Below are 18,493 nucleotides of genomic sequence, written 5' to 3'. Positions count from 1 at the left end.
TATTACATAAAATAGTGAACTTGTGTTAACAGCCTCGAAGTGTACTCAAAGAACATTATATAAGCCACTGAACATGCTACAACCTTGACAACAGTTCTCACATGAAGTAGTTTACAAGTTTCACCAGTGCCTCTGTAGCCAGGTGGGCAGGAGCAGTGTGTAGCACACTCTTCTTGATTAGACTGTGGTTCGAGCCCATGACCACCAAATACGGAGGATGCGGAAAGGTCAGGGAATGACCACCAAATACGAAGGATGCGGAAAGGTCAGGGAATGACCACCAAATACGAAGGATGCGGAAAGGCCAGGGAATGACCACCAAATACGAAGGATGTGGAAAGGTCAGGGAATGACCACCGCATATCCCCAGAGCAATATGGCCTTAGTTGCTAATGCTCCTAAAAATCAAATAACAACAAGTTTCATCAAACTAGGATTCATGTCTGTCTTTATATAAAATATGGTTCCATGCAAGCATGGGAAGAGGAGAAAAGGAGGGGGGGAGCAAACAGTGACATTATGTATATGAATATACTCCATGTCTCTGAAAATTTCATTTAAAAAGTTGTACATATCAGTGGAAGAAATGCTTCCAAAGCGGAAAATTATTTTCTCAAATGTCTTCAGCAGCAGCAGCAGCAACTGAAGGAATAAATGCAACCAAACTTCAACAGACAGTCATCATATCTTTGTTAACTGCAAGCATCTTTATTCCTTCCTTAATATATATTTTAGCAGTGAACAATTTCAAAACAGAATGTCATCGCTAGAATCTGCCCAAGAGATGTCACTGTCATATTTAGGCACATAACGAATTGTAAATTGAATTTCACAGAGATTAATTTTGTGTAATCTTTAGTTCTACTAAAAAAGCAGCTGTAGCAAGGAAACCCATTTTATCACTCAGTATCTGTGATTATATATATATATAGTTGCTTCATCACGCAAGAATCCATAATGAAAATAATTATCTGTCATCCACTCCAGCTAAAAGATACTATAACTATATTCTAAATTTTCATCTAATTTATTTTTTGACCATCTTTCTTGCAAAATTTTTCTAGAAGGGATAAGGAGGTGATTATCCCCTTGTATAGGGCAATGGTCAGGCCAGACCTTGAGTACTGTATACAGGTCTGGAGGCCTCATTTTAAGAAGTATGTAGAGCTATTGGAATGAGTACAGAGAAGGGCAACAAGATTAGTGAATGGAACAAAGGGTTGCTATTATGAAGAAATTACAGTGTCTGGAGACTAAGTACCTGCAAGGTGATCTGATTGAGGTGAATAAAGCCTTGAATGGTTTGAGTATGCTCAATGCTGATGGGATTCTTCCTCTTGCTCAGAATAATCACCTGAGAGGGCATAAATTCAAATTGAGGATAGACAGATGCAGGATAGATGTGCAGAAGTTTGCCTATAGCCAGCGGGTAGTTGGTTGGTGGAACAGACTTCCATCCTTTGCTGTGGAAGTTGATAGCCTAAATAAATTTAAGGCCAAGCTGGACAGGTATTTGGATCGAACAGAGGGGTGAAATGGGATTATTATTATTTTTTTTTTTTTGGCTGATGCTGCATAAGCTTGCTTTCTTGCATCATATGCCCCTCTACTAATGCTAATGCTAAACATCATAATTATGTGCCGAATTTGTTTAATAAATGACCTTAAGTGAGATTTGTAAGACTCATTCTTTTGTGTGGTAAAAGAGAAAGTTGGAATTATAGAAGCCAATTCAGATAAACAGTGCCCATGGAAGCATCTATAGAAAAGGCAGGAAACAGAAACAGAGAGGGTTCTGGGACAATGCTCCAGATGTGGAGATAATATTCAATGGTAGGGAGGACTCGTAGTAGAGAAGAAAAATGCACGGGATGCATAGAGAGTATAGGTGATATAGAAGCTTATGGAAGATATAAACAAGTCTGTAATCAAATCACAAAAGAGGTTAAGCAAGCAAACGCAGATTATGAGGTCTCTAGCAAAGAATGCCAAGAAAAGCAAAAACGACTTCTTTACTTATATTAACAGTAGAAAGAAGAGGTCGATTCACATTGGTCCACTTGATCTCAATGATTTAACTGTTGATGATTCTGCTCAGGTTGCTAACAACTGAATAGGTATTCTGCATCTATATTCATGCATGGGAATGCCAGAAGTTCATCAAAATCTAACAAGAAACTAAATGATTTTGTGATAACTGAAAGGAAAGTGGAAGATAAATTGTTGAAGCCAACATAAAAATGACACCTGGAATGAATAGAATCTATCCAAATATATTAAGGAAGGCAGCAAAGGAGGTAAGAAAACTTTAGCCATAATTGTGAGATCATCTTTAGATTCAGGACAAGTCCCAATGGACTAGAAATGTGAAAATGTATCCTGAAATCACAAAGGGGATCAAAAAGTTGACATTAGTAATTACAGAACTGTTAGCTTAACTTCTGTTCCAGAGAAAACAATGCAGTCTTGTTAAAGAAGTAATGCAGGATCATCTAAACAAGAATGCAGTTATAGTTCAGACACAGCATGGGTTTGTTAAGGGAAAATCTTGTCAGACCAATTTGATTAGATACTACGATGTGGTCACAAAGTGGATGCAAAAAATAATTTTGATATCATTAGCATTAGTAGAGGCATATGACGCAAGAAAGCAAGCTTATACAGCATCAGCCCAAAAAAAAAAAAACTTTCCCATTTCACCCATCCATTAGTTCCAAATGTTTGTCTAGTTCTGTCTTGAATTTATTTAAGCTATCAATTTCCACAACAACAGATGGAAGCTTTTTCCAGCAATCAACTACCCACTGGCTAAAGAAAAACTTCCACACATCTAATTGACAACTGTCTTTCCTCAATTTCAGTTTATGCCCCTTCAGGTTTGCAATCTGAGGGGGACTTTCCCTTAGTCCATGGATGCTCTCATAATTATGGCTAAGGGTTTGCTTATTTCCATTGCCACCTCCTTTAATATAACTGGATAAATCCCATCCAACTCAGGTGCCTTTCTCTTAACGTCAACAATTTCTCCTCCACTTTGCTCTCAGTTATTACAAAATCATTTAACTCCCTGTTAGAGTTTGATAAACATCTGGTCCTCTCCTCCTTGAATGACTTCTCATGTGTGAATTTAGATGCAAAATACTCACTTAGCTTGGCAGCTATTTGAGAATGATCATCTACAGTCAAACCACTGATACGAAGTGGACCAATCTGATTCATCCACTTCCTTTTAGTTTTTATAAGTAAAGTCTTTGCTGTTTTTCTTTCCATCCATTCCCAAAGATTTTTCATAATATGCCTTCGCTTGCCTAACCTTTGTGACTTGATTACAGATTAGCTTATATATACACACCACAGGCTTTTGTGTCGCCTTTTATATGCATCCCATGCATTTTTCTTCTCTGCCACGAGTCTCATTAGTTCATCTAACATCCATTTGGACCTAAACCTAGAACAGTATTTCTTAGTTGGAACAAAAAGCCTAGTAGCTTCCTAGATTACTTCCTTGAATGCTTCCTGTTTAGAATTTGCTGTTGGTAACATCATTAGATGGTCCCACTGTATAGAACCTATGGTAACATCATTAGATGGTCCCACTGTATAGAACCTAAAAAATCTCTGAGGCAACTGCAGTCTCCTCTACAAAAGCAAAAATCCTTTCCTTTACATCTGATAGTAGTTACGTCTTTAAACAAATTCCACATCAGTAATGCTGTGATCGCTGCCACCTAGGGGTTCCTTTATCTGTAAATTCTTAATGCATGAATAATCACTGATGATAATCAGATAAAGAGTGTTACTACCTCTGGTTGCCTCTCTAACATGCTGCTGCTGTAGAAAACAATCCAATAAATCCACAAAAGCCTTGCAAGTGTGCGAGCAACCAATCCATAAGTTCCAGTCAATATCCGGGAAGTTAAAATTCTCCATTATAAGACTGATTTTCTAGTCCACGTTCATTGTACCCATCAGAGTCATTAGGCCTATAACAAACTGCTCCCCTTATTTTTACTTTCCCAGTGCTTATGTCACACCATACTGATTCAACATTGCACTGTCCATCTATGTCGCAACCATCTATGTCAACTGAATGCACTTCCTTAGATTTAATGTGTTTCTTAACAAACAGCATAGTCCCCTCCTCCCTTCCTATCCTGTATATCCTTCCTGGAAATATTGTACTCCCTAAATTCCAATACTGCATTCCTTATATCTGTGTTACACAATGCCTCCAATATCCCAACAATATCCACCTTTGATGCCTTGACTAGCACTTCAGATTCATCAAATTTATTTACTATATTCCTAACATTGGTGTACATGCAAGCATACATGCTCCTGTTCTGAATCTTAGTTACTCTAACACAGTCCATGTATTTACTTGTTTCATGACCCCCAGCAGTTCTTGAAATTCCCAACAACTTGCTTTCCGGGCTACTGCTCATTCAATAAGAAGCAGTGCAAGAATCATTTCCACCTCTGCCTGCAGCTAAGTGCATATCCTTGGCACAATATCGCACTCTCAGAGAAAGCAATAATACTTAGTGTAACCCTTTTGCAGTCCTAATAAAATGGCAACTATTTTCAACTACAGCATTGAATTTAGGACAGAGAGGCAGGATTTTTCTTCAGTCATATCTCTCCAATACTAAGACAATCGATGATGCAAAGCAAAACTAGAATTTTCACTATTCATGCATTCTGTCATGCCTGTCCTTTCTGTACACATTATAATTACCATATTCAGATTCTCTATCCTCAATACCAGGGCAATGCTATGGTTCTGTTATACCTATAATGTCAATATTTAAAGACTAATGAATACTTCAAGTTCATGAAATTTATTTACTTTACTCGAAATATTAATGTATAAGCAAGTATATATGTGCCTGTTTGTGTTTTTAGGAACTTTTACACATTTAATCCCATGTGGACCCTCATCAGGCATTGTAATTTTCTCCTTCCTGCTTTTCAGGCTACTAAACATCAAAATAAAAATGCAAAGATTAATTTCATCTTTGCTTATAATTTTGTTAAATTCACTTCAGTGCACTTCTCCCCCCTCCCAAACTAATAGTTTGTCGACTCTCATAACAGTGCCTCAATTGCATTAGCAAACATTTATAAGCTCTCAATATAAACTCCCTCCTATCATGTTTTGTCAAAACTATTTTCAAATTCAGCCCTAACTCAAGATCTTTTCTCAACATCACCTTGTACTTGTTAAGTAAAGCCCCAGAATGCATATATTTATTAGTACCAACCGTACAACAATATGACCTTTGTGCTCTGAAAAAATAACTGATCTATAATATCGCAACCTTTGCCCATAGCAGATATACTCTGGTTCTGTTCCACCTATCCTTATTACATAAAATATTCTCCACTTCTCTGACACAGTCATCAAGGATAGTTACTTCCTCTAGGACCAATGCATCCTGCTCATGGTAATCCCTCAATACAACCAGATGCACAAGGATAGGCTCAAACATTAATGCATGTGGCTGAGTGCTTGACTGATGAGTCCCATAATTTAATTCATTCCAGGACAACAACTCTTTCCTTCATGCATTCAAATTCATCTAGCAAAACACTAAACTTCCTCACTCTCTCTGCATGTAGCACATACAAAGGCATCTCCTGTGGCATTATGTTCAGTTACAGATATATCTGCATACATACAACACAAAATACATGCAATAAAGCCTTGATTCATAGGAGAAAAGCCTTCAAAAAATTGCACGAATCCCTTGCAAGATACCTATCACCATGATTGCAACAAAAGCACTTAGCCTCTCTGTAACAAAACCGAGTTGCAAAAGATGAGGTGGTGGTGGGTGGGAAGACAAATTATTTAGGTGCCACAATGACAAGAAGGATTTGTCAAGTCCCGTCCAAGGATATTTACATATTCTCTCTCTCTCTCTCTGTGTGTGTGTGTGTGTGTGTGTGTGTGTGTGTGTGTGTGTGTGTGTGTGTGTGTGTGTGTGTGTGTGTGTGTGTGTGTGTGTGTGTGTGTGTCACAGCCCCAGCATACAACCCCCATCTTTTTCAATATTTTTTATGGGAATATTATATTCACCTAATACATTTTTACATTGTGCTGCACACTTCAGGAAAGCATCTACTGCATTTAGCAAAGAACTACTCAAGTTTGGAAAAATTATAATTTCATCTTGCCAAAATGGTAGGATGAAATTATCATGCTGCCATTTTGGTTTGATGTTACAAAATAAAAAAATTACTTTTATTTGATGTGCATGAAAAAGTAAGCATCAAACCTGAGATAACCCCCCCCCCCCCATTTTTAATAGCTCCAGATTACATTCTCTCATATTTTTTTAGTCAATCAGTCTATTTGGTTTGGGAAAAGAAACTATAAACTTAGATAATGGATTTTCAAGCTTTTTTTTTTTTAGTATCTTTTAATTAAATTTTAAAAAAGTCAGTTTCTATAAGCTTTTATAAAGTTTAATTATAAAAGAATACTTTTTAGCAGCTATAAATCAGTAACTTGAATTTAAATAAAAATCAGTTTAGAGATTTTACTTATGAAATAAATAAAACAATATGTTAAGCTAACATTAACTTAATAGTACCAGTAACGATCTAAAACATCATAGAGCCTATATTCCTTTACAAATGAAATAAATTCTTTACTTTGAAATAATTTTTCTTGGACATGTTTCTTCCACCATTCCCATTTTACCTTTTACGTTGTTTCACCTGGCATTTTTTTCTGTTGCAAAGAAATTTGTCTATATTCAGCCTATTACTAAAAAAAAAAAAAAAAAAAAAAAAAAAAAGAAAAAAAAAATTTTAGAATTGAATTAACCATTATATTGCCCTTACTATCATCCTTTCGAAAAAACAGATAAATCTATTAACAGTCAATTTTTACAATTCTGTAAAATCTGTCTAATTAATGTTTTTCGGTATGGAACCCATCACTGAGATTAAGTAGCCAGAGAAGAAATGCACAAACTCATGTCTCTTCCTATCACACATTTCAATAAATCAATAGCAATCTATGCAGAATTTAACAGGTCAATAAATTCTGCATAGATAATAATTAATGATTATGTTAAAGACTCAAGTATAAGTTATATTCAAATAAGTATATTATGCCTACAGAAGTGTATGTTCACAAGCCAATTTGCATGTTATGTGGGCTGAAAAGTCCATAATAACAGACAGGCTACCGCCTACTCTCTTGGACTGAGATTAGCTAACTGCAGCCCTCAAATGAAGAGCATTTTAAAAATTTTTCTCCAAATGAGTGATGTGGCAAACCACTATACTGTCACAGAGGACAAGTCCTACATAAATGTTCATAAATAAAAGTTTATTAAATCTGAACATACAAATATAAATCTTTAATATAGGCTCCTGATTGTCAATAATGGTATGTCAATGTGGGATGACTAATGCTGTCAAGCATTCCTTTCAATGTGATACATAGTTGTTCACAGCTAGACTGAGTTCACTGAGAGTGGAAAATCATCCCCTTCCCAACAAGGGTTCCTTCAACCTTCGTGGGAGGAATTCAGACCTAGACTGTAGGCAAGGTGGGGCAAAATCTGCCAGCAACAATTCGATCACCATACAGGCCTTGTGACAAGGTTCACTGTCATGCAGAATCAATGGACTGGACCTCATTTAAACAGGTCTGGCTGCTTACAGTACAGGTTTCAAAATTTCCTTTGAAATTAAACATGATATTCTCTAGTGACTGTCTGTCTGACTTTGCTGACCCTGATAAATGTAACAAATGCATGGGTGTAGGTGATTAAGAATAGTACCATTCAACAGATTACTTTAACAAACTGTTTTAATTGAGGCTCAAAACACTATTTCTGTACTTCATAAATTGCAATGATTCACTGTAGAAAGGAAATACCTCTTGTCAACCTGGATAGCAACAAAGATGCAATTTGTCAACTATTGTCTTTCTCACCTTCAGACAGGTGGGGGTACTCAACAGGATGAAATTTTTTCTTCCCCACACATTATGTCAAAATGGTATAAAGTAAACCACAGCTAATTAATGCAATCTCAATAGAAATCAGCCTCAAATCTTCTTGCAACAGTTCTTGGATTTTTTCAATAATTCTGTTTCATTTTGGCTTGTTGAGGCCTTCCACATTGAGGTTTGTCTTGAACACTGGACATATCCTGGATAGAGTGCTATCCAGAGGAGTACATAATCACTCTCTTGCAAATATTGGTGGATTCCACATGAAGATTTATCAAATGAAATCCACCAATGTTTCAATCTTCACAGATGTTCTCTGCTCAAGTCTAATCAAATTATCATCATGTCACACGGTTTTGCATCAGAGTATGTAAACGTACATTCCCTAATGTTCAAAAACAAGATGCTATATATTATACATATTAGGAAATAGCATGACTATGCAAAACTGACTGAATGATGAGTCTCATATATTTAGCTTTTGCTGCATGACTTTGTACAGATATGTATAAAATTCCACAGGTGTTGTTCTACTGAACTTCTAAACACGTGAAGCAATAAACAACCTTGTATTCACAGTTCATGCCATACTCAATAAAGAAAGTTTCTTTCTCTTTATTTATTTTTTCTGTTTCAAGTCTCTGGAACACTCTTGATATGAATTTCTAAAATTACAAACTGTTGAAAATTCAAGTTCACTGAATTATTTTCTTAACTTTCATCTCATCTACACAGCATTATACATAGTACTACAGATTTATTTTATTTCTTTTCAATGAAAAAAAAAGAAGGGCAAAAAATAGTGTTATAAAAGCAAATAGGCAATTGACAGTTAAAAAAAAAAAAAAAAAAAAAAAAAGTAAAGAATATTAATTTTACCTAAAAATCTTTGAATCCTGCAGTGAAATGAACCATTTTTAGGGCAATAATAAATGTACTTTCATGCACATATAACATCAAGTAAGAAAATATCAGTAAATTGAAGTGACTGTGGTGATTTAGAATAGCTAACATATTTAACATTGATGAAGTGGCACATTATAAAGAAAAGAACATCATTCACATTAGTGTGTTCCCTAAACAAACAAACAAACAAACAAACAAACAAACAAACAAAAAAAAAAAAATTATGGTATGGCAGCGAGCAACACATGTCAAACTAGTCTGTCTCCAAAAGTCAACACAAGGGTGACAACAGAATACAAATGATGATAATAAAACATCCAATCCAGCAATCCAAAGTCCATCTGTATAACATCCTTACTACATATCAAACGGAACAGCTACTTCAGTAGATTCAGTAAACCTATTTAGTAAGCATTTACCACAGACTTAAAATAACACCTTTGGCTCCATGGCTGCCATCAAGACTCAATTTTCAGGTTGACTGATTGATTTTGCTTTTATGGCACACTGATGACTAAGGTCATGATGCACCAAGTCCACAATTTTTAGGCAAGTATACAGTATTCTTATACAGAATATTTAAATATGGGGAATGGTGTCAATGTTAGGTGAAAAAAAAAAAAAAACACTCATATGGGACTATTGAGCTGAAATAACTCAACAGTTGATGTGGTTTCTTTATTCACTTCAATTCCCGTCCAACAGGCCGTGCACTGCGCCAGAAGGCTCCTCGAGAACGACTTAAGCCTCCAATCCAGGACATCACTATCCACTGATGACATCTGAACTCAACAGTTCCTCATGAGGGAATTTAGCACAAAAGAGGTAGTTTCTGGATAGGTTCGTCAAATATAATGTTGCAGAAGGAACTTGAGATATGCTATTACAGAATCACATCCTGGAAAAAGCTAAACTTCATATAGGCAGGTGACTAGTGGATAAATAATATCCTCATTTTCACTGAGCCAATATTTGTAACACTGCCATCTAGAAAAAGCCTAAAGAGAAAAACAGATCCTTCTTTGAGTAGGCAATACTTTCTCCTTTCACATCAGAATTCTGATTTTTTCAATCAAAGAATGCTTTCATAGCTAAAAATCCAAATTAGAAGCAAAGGAAATTACTGTACCATTAGTCTCTTGATATTTTAAGGAGTCCTTATGTGCTGTAATGTAATAACTAGATTGTACGTATAGCTTAGCTTAATTTTCATTAGTACCATTAGTTTGATGTATGCCAAGTGAGTATGTTAGTACTGGAAACTTTGTTAATACCAACATTGTAATATAGCTATCTGGGCCAATGCAGAATGGCATTGCTCCATATATTAGTAATCTGAACATTTATGTTTAGAAACTGCACTATTGGCAGGACTTTCCACAGCCATTGCCAGAAAGTTCCACTCATAATCTTTTGAACTATTAACTTTGAATTATGTAATTCAGAGACTAAGTAGGTATTCAATAACCCTGTTTGACTTAAAATACAGCATCAAACCTCACACTGGAATCATTACACCAGAACAATTAAAGATATTTATGTATTGTGTCTGCAGTTTTAGAGTGCACTACAAAGTTGAGAACCAGTAGTTATCTGGAACATATACTAATAAAGGAGTTATCCACTTTGTTTCTTTGTTGATTGTCATCTTTGTTCAGAAAAACGTGAACAATTAGTGATTTTGGGAGTTAAAAATTCTTTATCCTTATATATTCTCTTACATTCTCTGGTTCAGCGACTTGAAAACTCAGTACCTGGATATCACTGTTTGACATGAGTTGGTCTCTCCATTTGGAAGAGATACAAATATTTAAGTATTAAGTAACTCTTTCAACATCCTGTACATAAAGCATTTTAATGATAAACTGGTGTATTTCTCTCAGAGGCACTTTTATGAAGGAATCTACTCACAGAGAAGAAAGGAATACAAGGAATAAATATATTAATATACAAACATACTTTCTCTCTGATACCTTTGCAGGGCATGTTTACGTTCAGCAGCATCAAAATACCAAACTGTAATGGCAAACCTAATGGAAGATAAAATATATATTGTATTATGATATTATTTTATTTACAAATTGCTAACATCATGGTTTGCAGTCACAGGAAACTTTAAAGCTTAGTAAAAAAAAACATTTCCTCAGAAATTAAAATAAAGCCTTTTGTGCTTCACTGTAACCAATTCAAATTCAAGAATATTAGTAACAAGTTACAATGTAACCTGAATTTAGACATTAATCTTTTTACTTAATAAAAAAACGGTTGAAGGGCCATCCATACACAGTAAAACCTCAGTAACTGGACTAACAAAGGAGAGGGCAGTCTCAATTAGTGAAAAGTCCAATACGTAAATATTTAAGTTGTACTTGATAAAAATAGCAAATTTACTCAAAATCCAGCAATATGCTAATCATATTGCTGGATTTTCATCATATCTGTATCCAGCTATCAGGATACAGATATTAGGACTGTCATCCGTCCTCATTTTTTACATATCATGGACTGTCCAGGAAGAATTTCTAAAATTTTGAAAATATCTGGAATTTTGGCTCTTAAAAATCTCCTGATCCTTATCATTGGTAAAATTTGTAAGCCATACATCAATCAGCTCCATGGAAGTAATTCCAAGAACTTCACTTCCAGCTGTAAACAACACAGATTGAGGAGTTTATCAAGCGTTTGGAGTTAATGACATTTTGTTCGTGCAGTTTGACCTTTTCACTCTCTTTTTTTTATTCTGTTTTACATTCTTGGTGAGTAGACAATTCAAAATAAATTTTCTCTTTTTATTTATTTTACCAGAAATTCATTCTAATTAAGTGAATTTATTCATCATATCATTTAAGCTCTTGCTATTTTTAATTATAATGAATTTATTCTAAATTAAAATTACGATTCCACGTTTTTTTAATTAAGAGATCTCACTTTTTCTATTCTTCTTTCAGCAGTTTGTATAAACAATAACTTGATTCGACCAGCTTTAATTTGTTGTATTTTTTTAAGAGTAAGCATAGTTTTTGTATGGAATATTTCTTAATTATCAGTTGATGAAGTAATCAGTCACTTCTTCAAATAATTTTTTATTTCTACTATTTAAATTAAAATAATTCCTTAATTTACATAAATTCAGGAATACCCATTATGCCGAAAAGGAAGTGCAAGTTTATGGATGACTTGAGGATGAAATATCCAGGTTTTTGAAAGGGAGAAGTAGATGAGGAGGCGGAATGCATCGTTTGCGGTCCAGAAAGCTACATCTCAGTTGCTAAAAGGGTTCAGGTGATTTGAACATCCACATGAAGTCAGAGAAACATAAGAAGATTAGATTCGAAAAATGGTGCAGCAAGGTAATGGAATTTTTTAGTAAATGCCCCTAAAAGGCTTGATGCAAGAGTTTGTTGCCGAAGGTACCCTTGCCTTTCATACAGTGGCACATCACCACAGCTATAAATCGATGTCTTGTACAGCAGAATTATTAAAGTCGATATGCTCTGATTCAGATATTGCTAGGAGGTTACCTTGTGCAAAAACAAAGACTGAAGCCATAATTAATTCTGTCTTATCAGTCGATTCAGTTGAAGATGTTAAGTCCCTGCTGAATGTACAGTTTTTTGGAGTTTCCACTGATGCCACTAATCATGGATTTCTGAAAATTTTCCCTATTCTTGTGCATCATTTTGACTGGATAAATGGTGGCTCAAAGGTTAAGCTAATAGAATTAAATAGCAAGTCAGATGAGACATCAGCTACTATTTCTGGCTATGTTTCTTATCCAGGCCACTTTTATACCTTGTATAAGAGTGGCCTGGATAAGAAAAATATTGCATTTGGTGGAGATAACTGTAACACCATGTTTGAAAGAGTGCGGAGATACAATGGGAATAACGTATTTTCCAATTTACAAGGATTATTTGGTCGATCGCTAATAGGAGTAAGCTTCCCTGCCCACATTCTGCATAACTGTATCCAGCATGGAGCAGATGCAATTGATGTAGATAATGACTCCATTGTTCTTAAGGTTTTTAATTATTTCAGTGTCTACACTGTACGTGTTGAAAACCTAAAAAAATTATGTGAATTTACAGAAGTTACCTATAAAAAACTTCTGTATCATAGCAGAACATGCTGGCTTTCTCTATTACCTGCAATCGAAAGGATTATAAGTATTTATCCAGCCCTAAGGTCTTTCTTTTTATCTCAAGAAATCCCCCCAAGATTTTAAAACTTTTTTTTAAAGATGAGTTTAGTGGAACTTCTCTTGTTCATTGCTGAATTGTAATGTCAGTCTTTAATTCACATATAACGAGCATTGAAAGGAATGACAATTCTTTGATAGAAGTTATTGAAGCTCTTGCGCTTCAGTAAGGGATATTATGTCAGAAAGAAGTAAATGTCAGTTAATTTCCCTCAGAGTGAAGGAAATGTTGGAGAAGAGGCAAGAAGAAGGATATACACAGAAATGTGGAGTTTTCATAAGAAATATCCAGAACTTCATCATGCACTGAATACTTGGACATGTGGTTGAAACCACTGGAAGAAGCTTCTTCATTCAGATGGATGTTTTTAAGAGAGTCACTTGAATGGAATAGTGTGGTTTCAACAATTAGGTACCTTCATACAAAAGGAGTGTGTGTGTGGATGATGTGAAGTGCGTTGATCAGTTTTGTAATTTAAAGAAATTTGTAGTGGAAATTAAGGATACTGATGTTTCTGGTCCTTGTAAGATGGGCTAATTATTTAAGAATGAAGAGTTTTTCACAGAGCTGTTAATAATTGCTCAATTTTTCTTTTCCATACCACCACATAATGCATTTATTGAAAGACTTTTCAATGATGGAGATGCAGTGGTCTAAAGATAGAAATTCATTTACCGTGGATTCAATTAAGGGACTAATGCTTACAAAATTCAAATTTTAGTGACATGCTGTGTAAAGATTTCCATTCATATTTATCCAAAAACACAGATTTACAGAGAAAAATTGCATCAGTGGAAAAATATAAAAGAAATGTAGAGAACAGCAAATAAATTATGCTGAGAAAAAAAAAAGTATTTTTTTCATTCATACCATAATTAATTTTTTTTTTATCATTTTTTACGAATTAAGCAATCTGCATAAGAATGGAAAGTGTGAATTCTGTTAATTTAAGGGACTTGAGCTATTCAATTAAAATATTTAACATGTTATTACTTTGCCAGTGACTACATTATTACCCTATTATCATAATAAACAATTATTAAAGGCTTAGGCATTTTTGAAAAGACTGTAAGAGAACGTAAGCTGTGTTTTGGTAAAATAGGGAAAGACATCCTCAAAAGTCCAGATTTTTCTGCCCAAATGTCTTCATTTTTAAGATTAGAGAGGTGGCAGCCCTAGATATGACGAAAGGGCAAAGAAAATATGCAAATGTTTATATTAAAAACAGAATTGTATACAAAGAGTTCAAATCAAACACAAATGCAGTTTTTTAAACAAAAGTTTTTTGTTTAAACTGTAACTAGAAATTTATTAGTCAGGTACAGATGGCTCCTGCCCAAATATAGTTTTTTTTTTTTTTTTTAAATGTTGAGTAAAGGTGATACTGTATTGCTGCTTCATAACATTCCTCATTTCTCTTAGAGTATAAAAGTATTTTTCAAATTCCTCATTAGGATTAGCAAATTTAATAAGGGTCTCAAGGAAACTCTTGCTTCATGTAATTTAACTTTTTCTTCTTTACTAATTCGCCTATAGTTTTTACCCCCTTTACTACTGTTGCCATTTCTTCTTCCCTCACCTTATGATACCGGCCTCATCTTCTTCTAGCCAAATTATACACATTATCTTGCAAATTAATATTCAGTTTGCACTGGTGTGTGCATCACAACATTTTTAAATTTCCACTCTGTATAAATAAGAGGCATTTCATCAATAAGAACATCATTATTCAACAGCTTTTTCTAGTATGTACTACTGTACTCTATTTTATTTAATTTCATTCAAACTTGCAGCCCAGATGTATATGGCACTTTTTACATTATAAGTTTTAATACTGACAAATCTTTTTTCCCTTATGTCCCACTCACTGATTGAAATGTAATAAACTGTAAGGAAAAAAAAAACCTTTCAAATGTTTCTTTCGATACAAACATTTGCAAGCTGGGCATTAATTTCTGACCCATGTGTTGAACGAGGGCTGTGGTATGTGGAAGTAAGAAAAAGCATCTGATACTATCAACATCACTGAAAAAAAATTTAGCAGGTGGATGTGCAAATCCATTATCTAATAAAAATATTTTTATTGTTATTACTACCATTTAGTTTTTCACACTGAATGACTTTACAGTGACTGTAAAACCATTCAGAAAAAAAGAATTGCAATAATATCAAATTCCCATTTAGGAAAAATTTCCATTCTGCATAAACAAGAGGCAGTTCAAATTAGTGGTGTTATTGTATTATTTCACAAAATTTCAGGATTTTCTTAACCTCCACCTCTACCTAAAAAAAAAAAAAAAAAAAAGTCTAGATTTTTTTCCCTGTGTATGGATGGATGTGTTTCTACAGTACATATCAAAAATAGTATATTACGGTACCTTATATGGAGAAAACAGTGCAGGGGGGGAAAAAAAACTGCTAATTTTGGGAATCAAACTTAAGCTCCTACAGATTCCTGTGAAAAAAATGAGAAATAAGAAACAAATAGAAGGCAGATAAGATAAAAGGTTCAACATACATTACTTATATTTTACACTGAACTACTTGAAAGGAACTGCACATATAATTTTTTAATAAATACAAGTATTCTGATCAATAAATTCAGCAGCTAAATATTTAGTTTTTTTTTTTATATCTAGCATCTCAGGCATCACCACAGGAAGCTAGAGAGGACGTTTCATAACACATGAGCTGTACTTTTGATTAATTCAGGACCTGAAAACAATGAAAAAAAAAAAGTGCTCAATTCTGAAGTGTCCATTTTTTATAATTCAAACAGTGCAATGGCTGTTTTAATTATAAAATGTGGCTATGGAATTATCCACAGTAAAAAATAATAGAAAATAAATAGAGATAAACAAAGTGTTCCGGTGACTATTTAATTAAATATAAAAAAAAATTACTAGGTATATGTCTGCTTATTTTTATTATTTTTAAACACTGAAAATTCCATAACCATTTTTTTTAAATTTAAATAGTCACCCAGAACACTAACTGTTCAGAATTAGACACACGCTTATATAAACTTTTATCACCATTTAAAGAACCTGAATTGATCCCAAAAATATGGCTCACATGTTATGAAACATCCTATATATGGAATTTCAGCTCTCTATGATTATTTCTGAAGAAGTAAAAAAAAAATATATATATATACAGTACTTACCAAATATCCCCAGTAGATGAGCATAAAAAATGTTAACAATTACTATCTATTCATATACTTTACGAAATACAAATTACAATATAAATCCTCTCTATACATTTTTTAATAGGTATTCTGAATAACACTGTTGGTGCTGCTTTTAAAACATGATCATACAATTAACTACAAAATAAAATGTAAAATGAAACTTCACTGATAGAACCCTATCTCAATATTTAAACTCTGCTTTCTTGACTAATGTTATATGTTTAGGGCAAAAAAAAAAAAATTTTTTTTTTTTTTTTTGGCCCTAAACATATAACATTTACATTTTACAATTTAAACTGTTATGGCAGTTTCCCACACATAAATATGGATTAAAAAAAGAGGGTAAAAATCACACAACATTTTAGACACATGCTCAATTCATTGAGAAATATTCTTCAGATGGAAAAACAAATCATGCCTAAGAATTTTTAATAGAAAAATTAGAATGGCAATGAATTATGGATGAGAAAATGTGGTCAGTCCAGAATGAACATAAATTATATCTTTACAACTTTTGCTGCTAAATTTAAAAAAAAATAAATGAGACAGAAAAAACTAGTTTGTTCCAAAGTTTAGAGAATTTTAAAAAGTTTTATTAATACATTTAACAGGTAGCATCTGTGAGAAGTGATAACAATCAGTAAAATATGGTTCTGCTGCAAAAAGATGCAGTACACCAAGTAGTTTGTTCTGAACCCAAGTGCAAAGAAATTGCCAAACTATAAGAAAAACTGCTATTACACAAACATGAATCTGGGTTTCAATATTAAGCATCTAGTGATACGCAGCTCTTCACAAGAAATAAGATAACCAAACGTGTGTTTCAAAAGACCAAGTAGACATGTGTAACAAGCATCTATTCAGAGTCCATAAAGTGTTCTGCCCATCACTTACTACAGCCAATAGTACATAAGGTGTTACTTAAGCTATCTGCATATATACAAACTACAGCTTCTTTGTGTAGTAATTACCAAATGATAAAACTATCCATAACCATCTTAAATGAATAGAGAATGGAAAAGATTCTCAGACAGAGAAATTCATCAGGGCAGGTTAAAAGAGAAAGATTTCACATTGAAAATTCCCAAATTATAAGAGGACATACACGAAACAGTCTAAAAGTGAATGTCTCAAATAGGCTGTTTCACAACCAAGTCACAACTCTTTTGAGCCTGTGATATTTCTTACATATTAACTTTACAACATACATTGACATGACAGCCAATAGAGCCTGCACCATTCCCGCACATACATGTTACATAACACCTGACAATCTCCACTAACAACATCCCTGCCTGCTATCATCACTGCTGGTTGCTTACTTCAGGCAGTATGCATGAAGTAAGCAACCAACCTAGCTTGAGAGAAGTAGCCATTCTTCTAAAATGTGGTGAAAATGAGCCCTCTGATCTTTATTAACCTCTGAACAGTGCTTGGCTTTAACAGTGCCTGGAAATAATTTTGGGGTGTAATACACAGCACAACTGTGCAATGTATTACACCCCAAAATTATTTTCAGGCACTGTTAAAGCATTTAAAAGTGGTTCTTATTGTTGCTAGAAGATAGTAGCACACAATAAAATCAATGCATTAGTTCCCCCTCCCCCACACTTATTATTTTCTCATTATTATATATCCCAAAAATACAAAACTGTGCTCTTAAAAATACACCCTCATATAAGGCATACAAAATGAATTTTAAGTCACCACTGAAGGGGTTAAGGATTATGGTCATATTATTTAATGAAGTGCTTCCAGCCATTAGCATTACCACAAAGTATAAAAAGTGTCAATAAAAACATCAACTACCCTCATTTTCAAATGTGTAATTGCACTTAAGGATGACTGCTGGTGTCAAGGTAGGTTGGATGATCCTTTCAAGCAGAGCACAGAAAATATGTTGTTATTAATGGAGACTGACAAGTCGTGTGGTACATAAGCAATATCTTCCTGCAGAGATCTTCAATACATATACAAATTTCTATGAAAAGAATAACTCTATGACTCAAGTTTAATATATTACTGCAGCTTTTACTAACTAATTAAATATAAAACTTTATTTTTAATGACAATAAAAATTACATATCTATTTTTTTGTTGTTATCTTAAAGTTTTAAGGTTGGAATTTAGCAGATCAAATGTGCTGTTATTTTAACCATATGTCATTTTTACCATTGCTGCTCATTAAAATCTCACTCTTCACACAGTAATATGTTCTGC

At 33.9% G+C, this 18,493-nt stretch overlaps 1 protein-coding gene across 5 annotated transcripts in view; it reads right to left on the bottom strand.

Moving 5' to 3' along the window:
• Hph (HIF prolyl hydroxylase) overlaps positions 1-18,493 on the bottom strand; it is a 63,814-nt gene that overhangs the window by 9,104 nt on the left and 36,217 nt on the right. For 2 of the 5 annotated variants that reach the window (XM_090374992.1, XM_090374994.1), the window contains one exon: positions 10,855-10,911. In XM_090374992.1, the coding sequence (XP_090231118.1) occupies positions 10,855-10,911 (57 nt within the window). Of the gene's footprint in view, positions 1-6,660; positions 6,776-10,840; positions 10,912-18,493 lie in introns of those variants that run through there. The other 3 variants (XM_090374990.1, XM_090374993.1, XM_090374989.1) reach the window with 3 other exon arrangements.

This window comes from Mastigoproctus giganteus, chromosome 6 (genome assembly GCF_048544385.1).
Source record: "Mastigoproctus giganteus isolate SK-2022 chromosome 6, ASM4854438v1, whole genome shotgun sequence".
NCBI lineage: Eukaryota > Metazoa > Arthropoda > Arachnida > Uropygi > Thelyphonidae > Mastigoproctus > Mastigoproctus giganteus.
The sequence above is the reverse complement of the archived record's forward strand: the minus strand, read 5'-3'. Positions and strand labels throughout refer to the sequence as shown.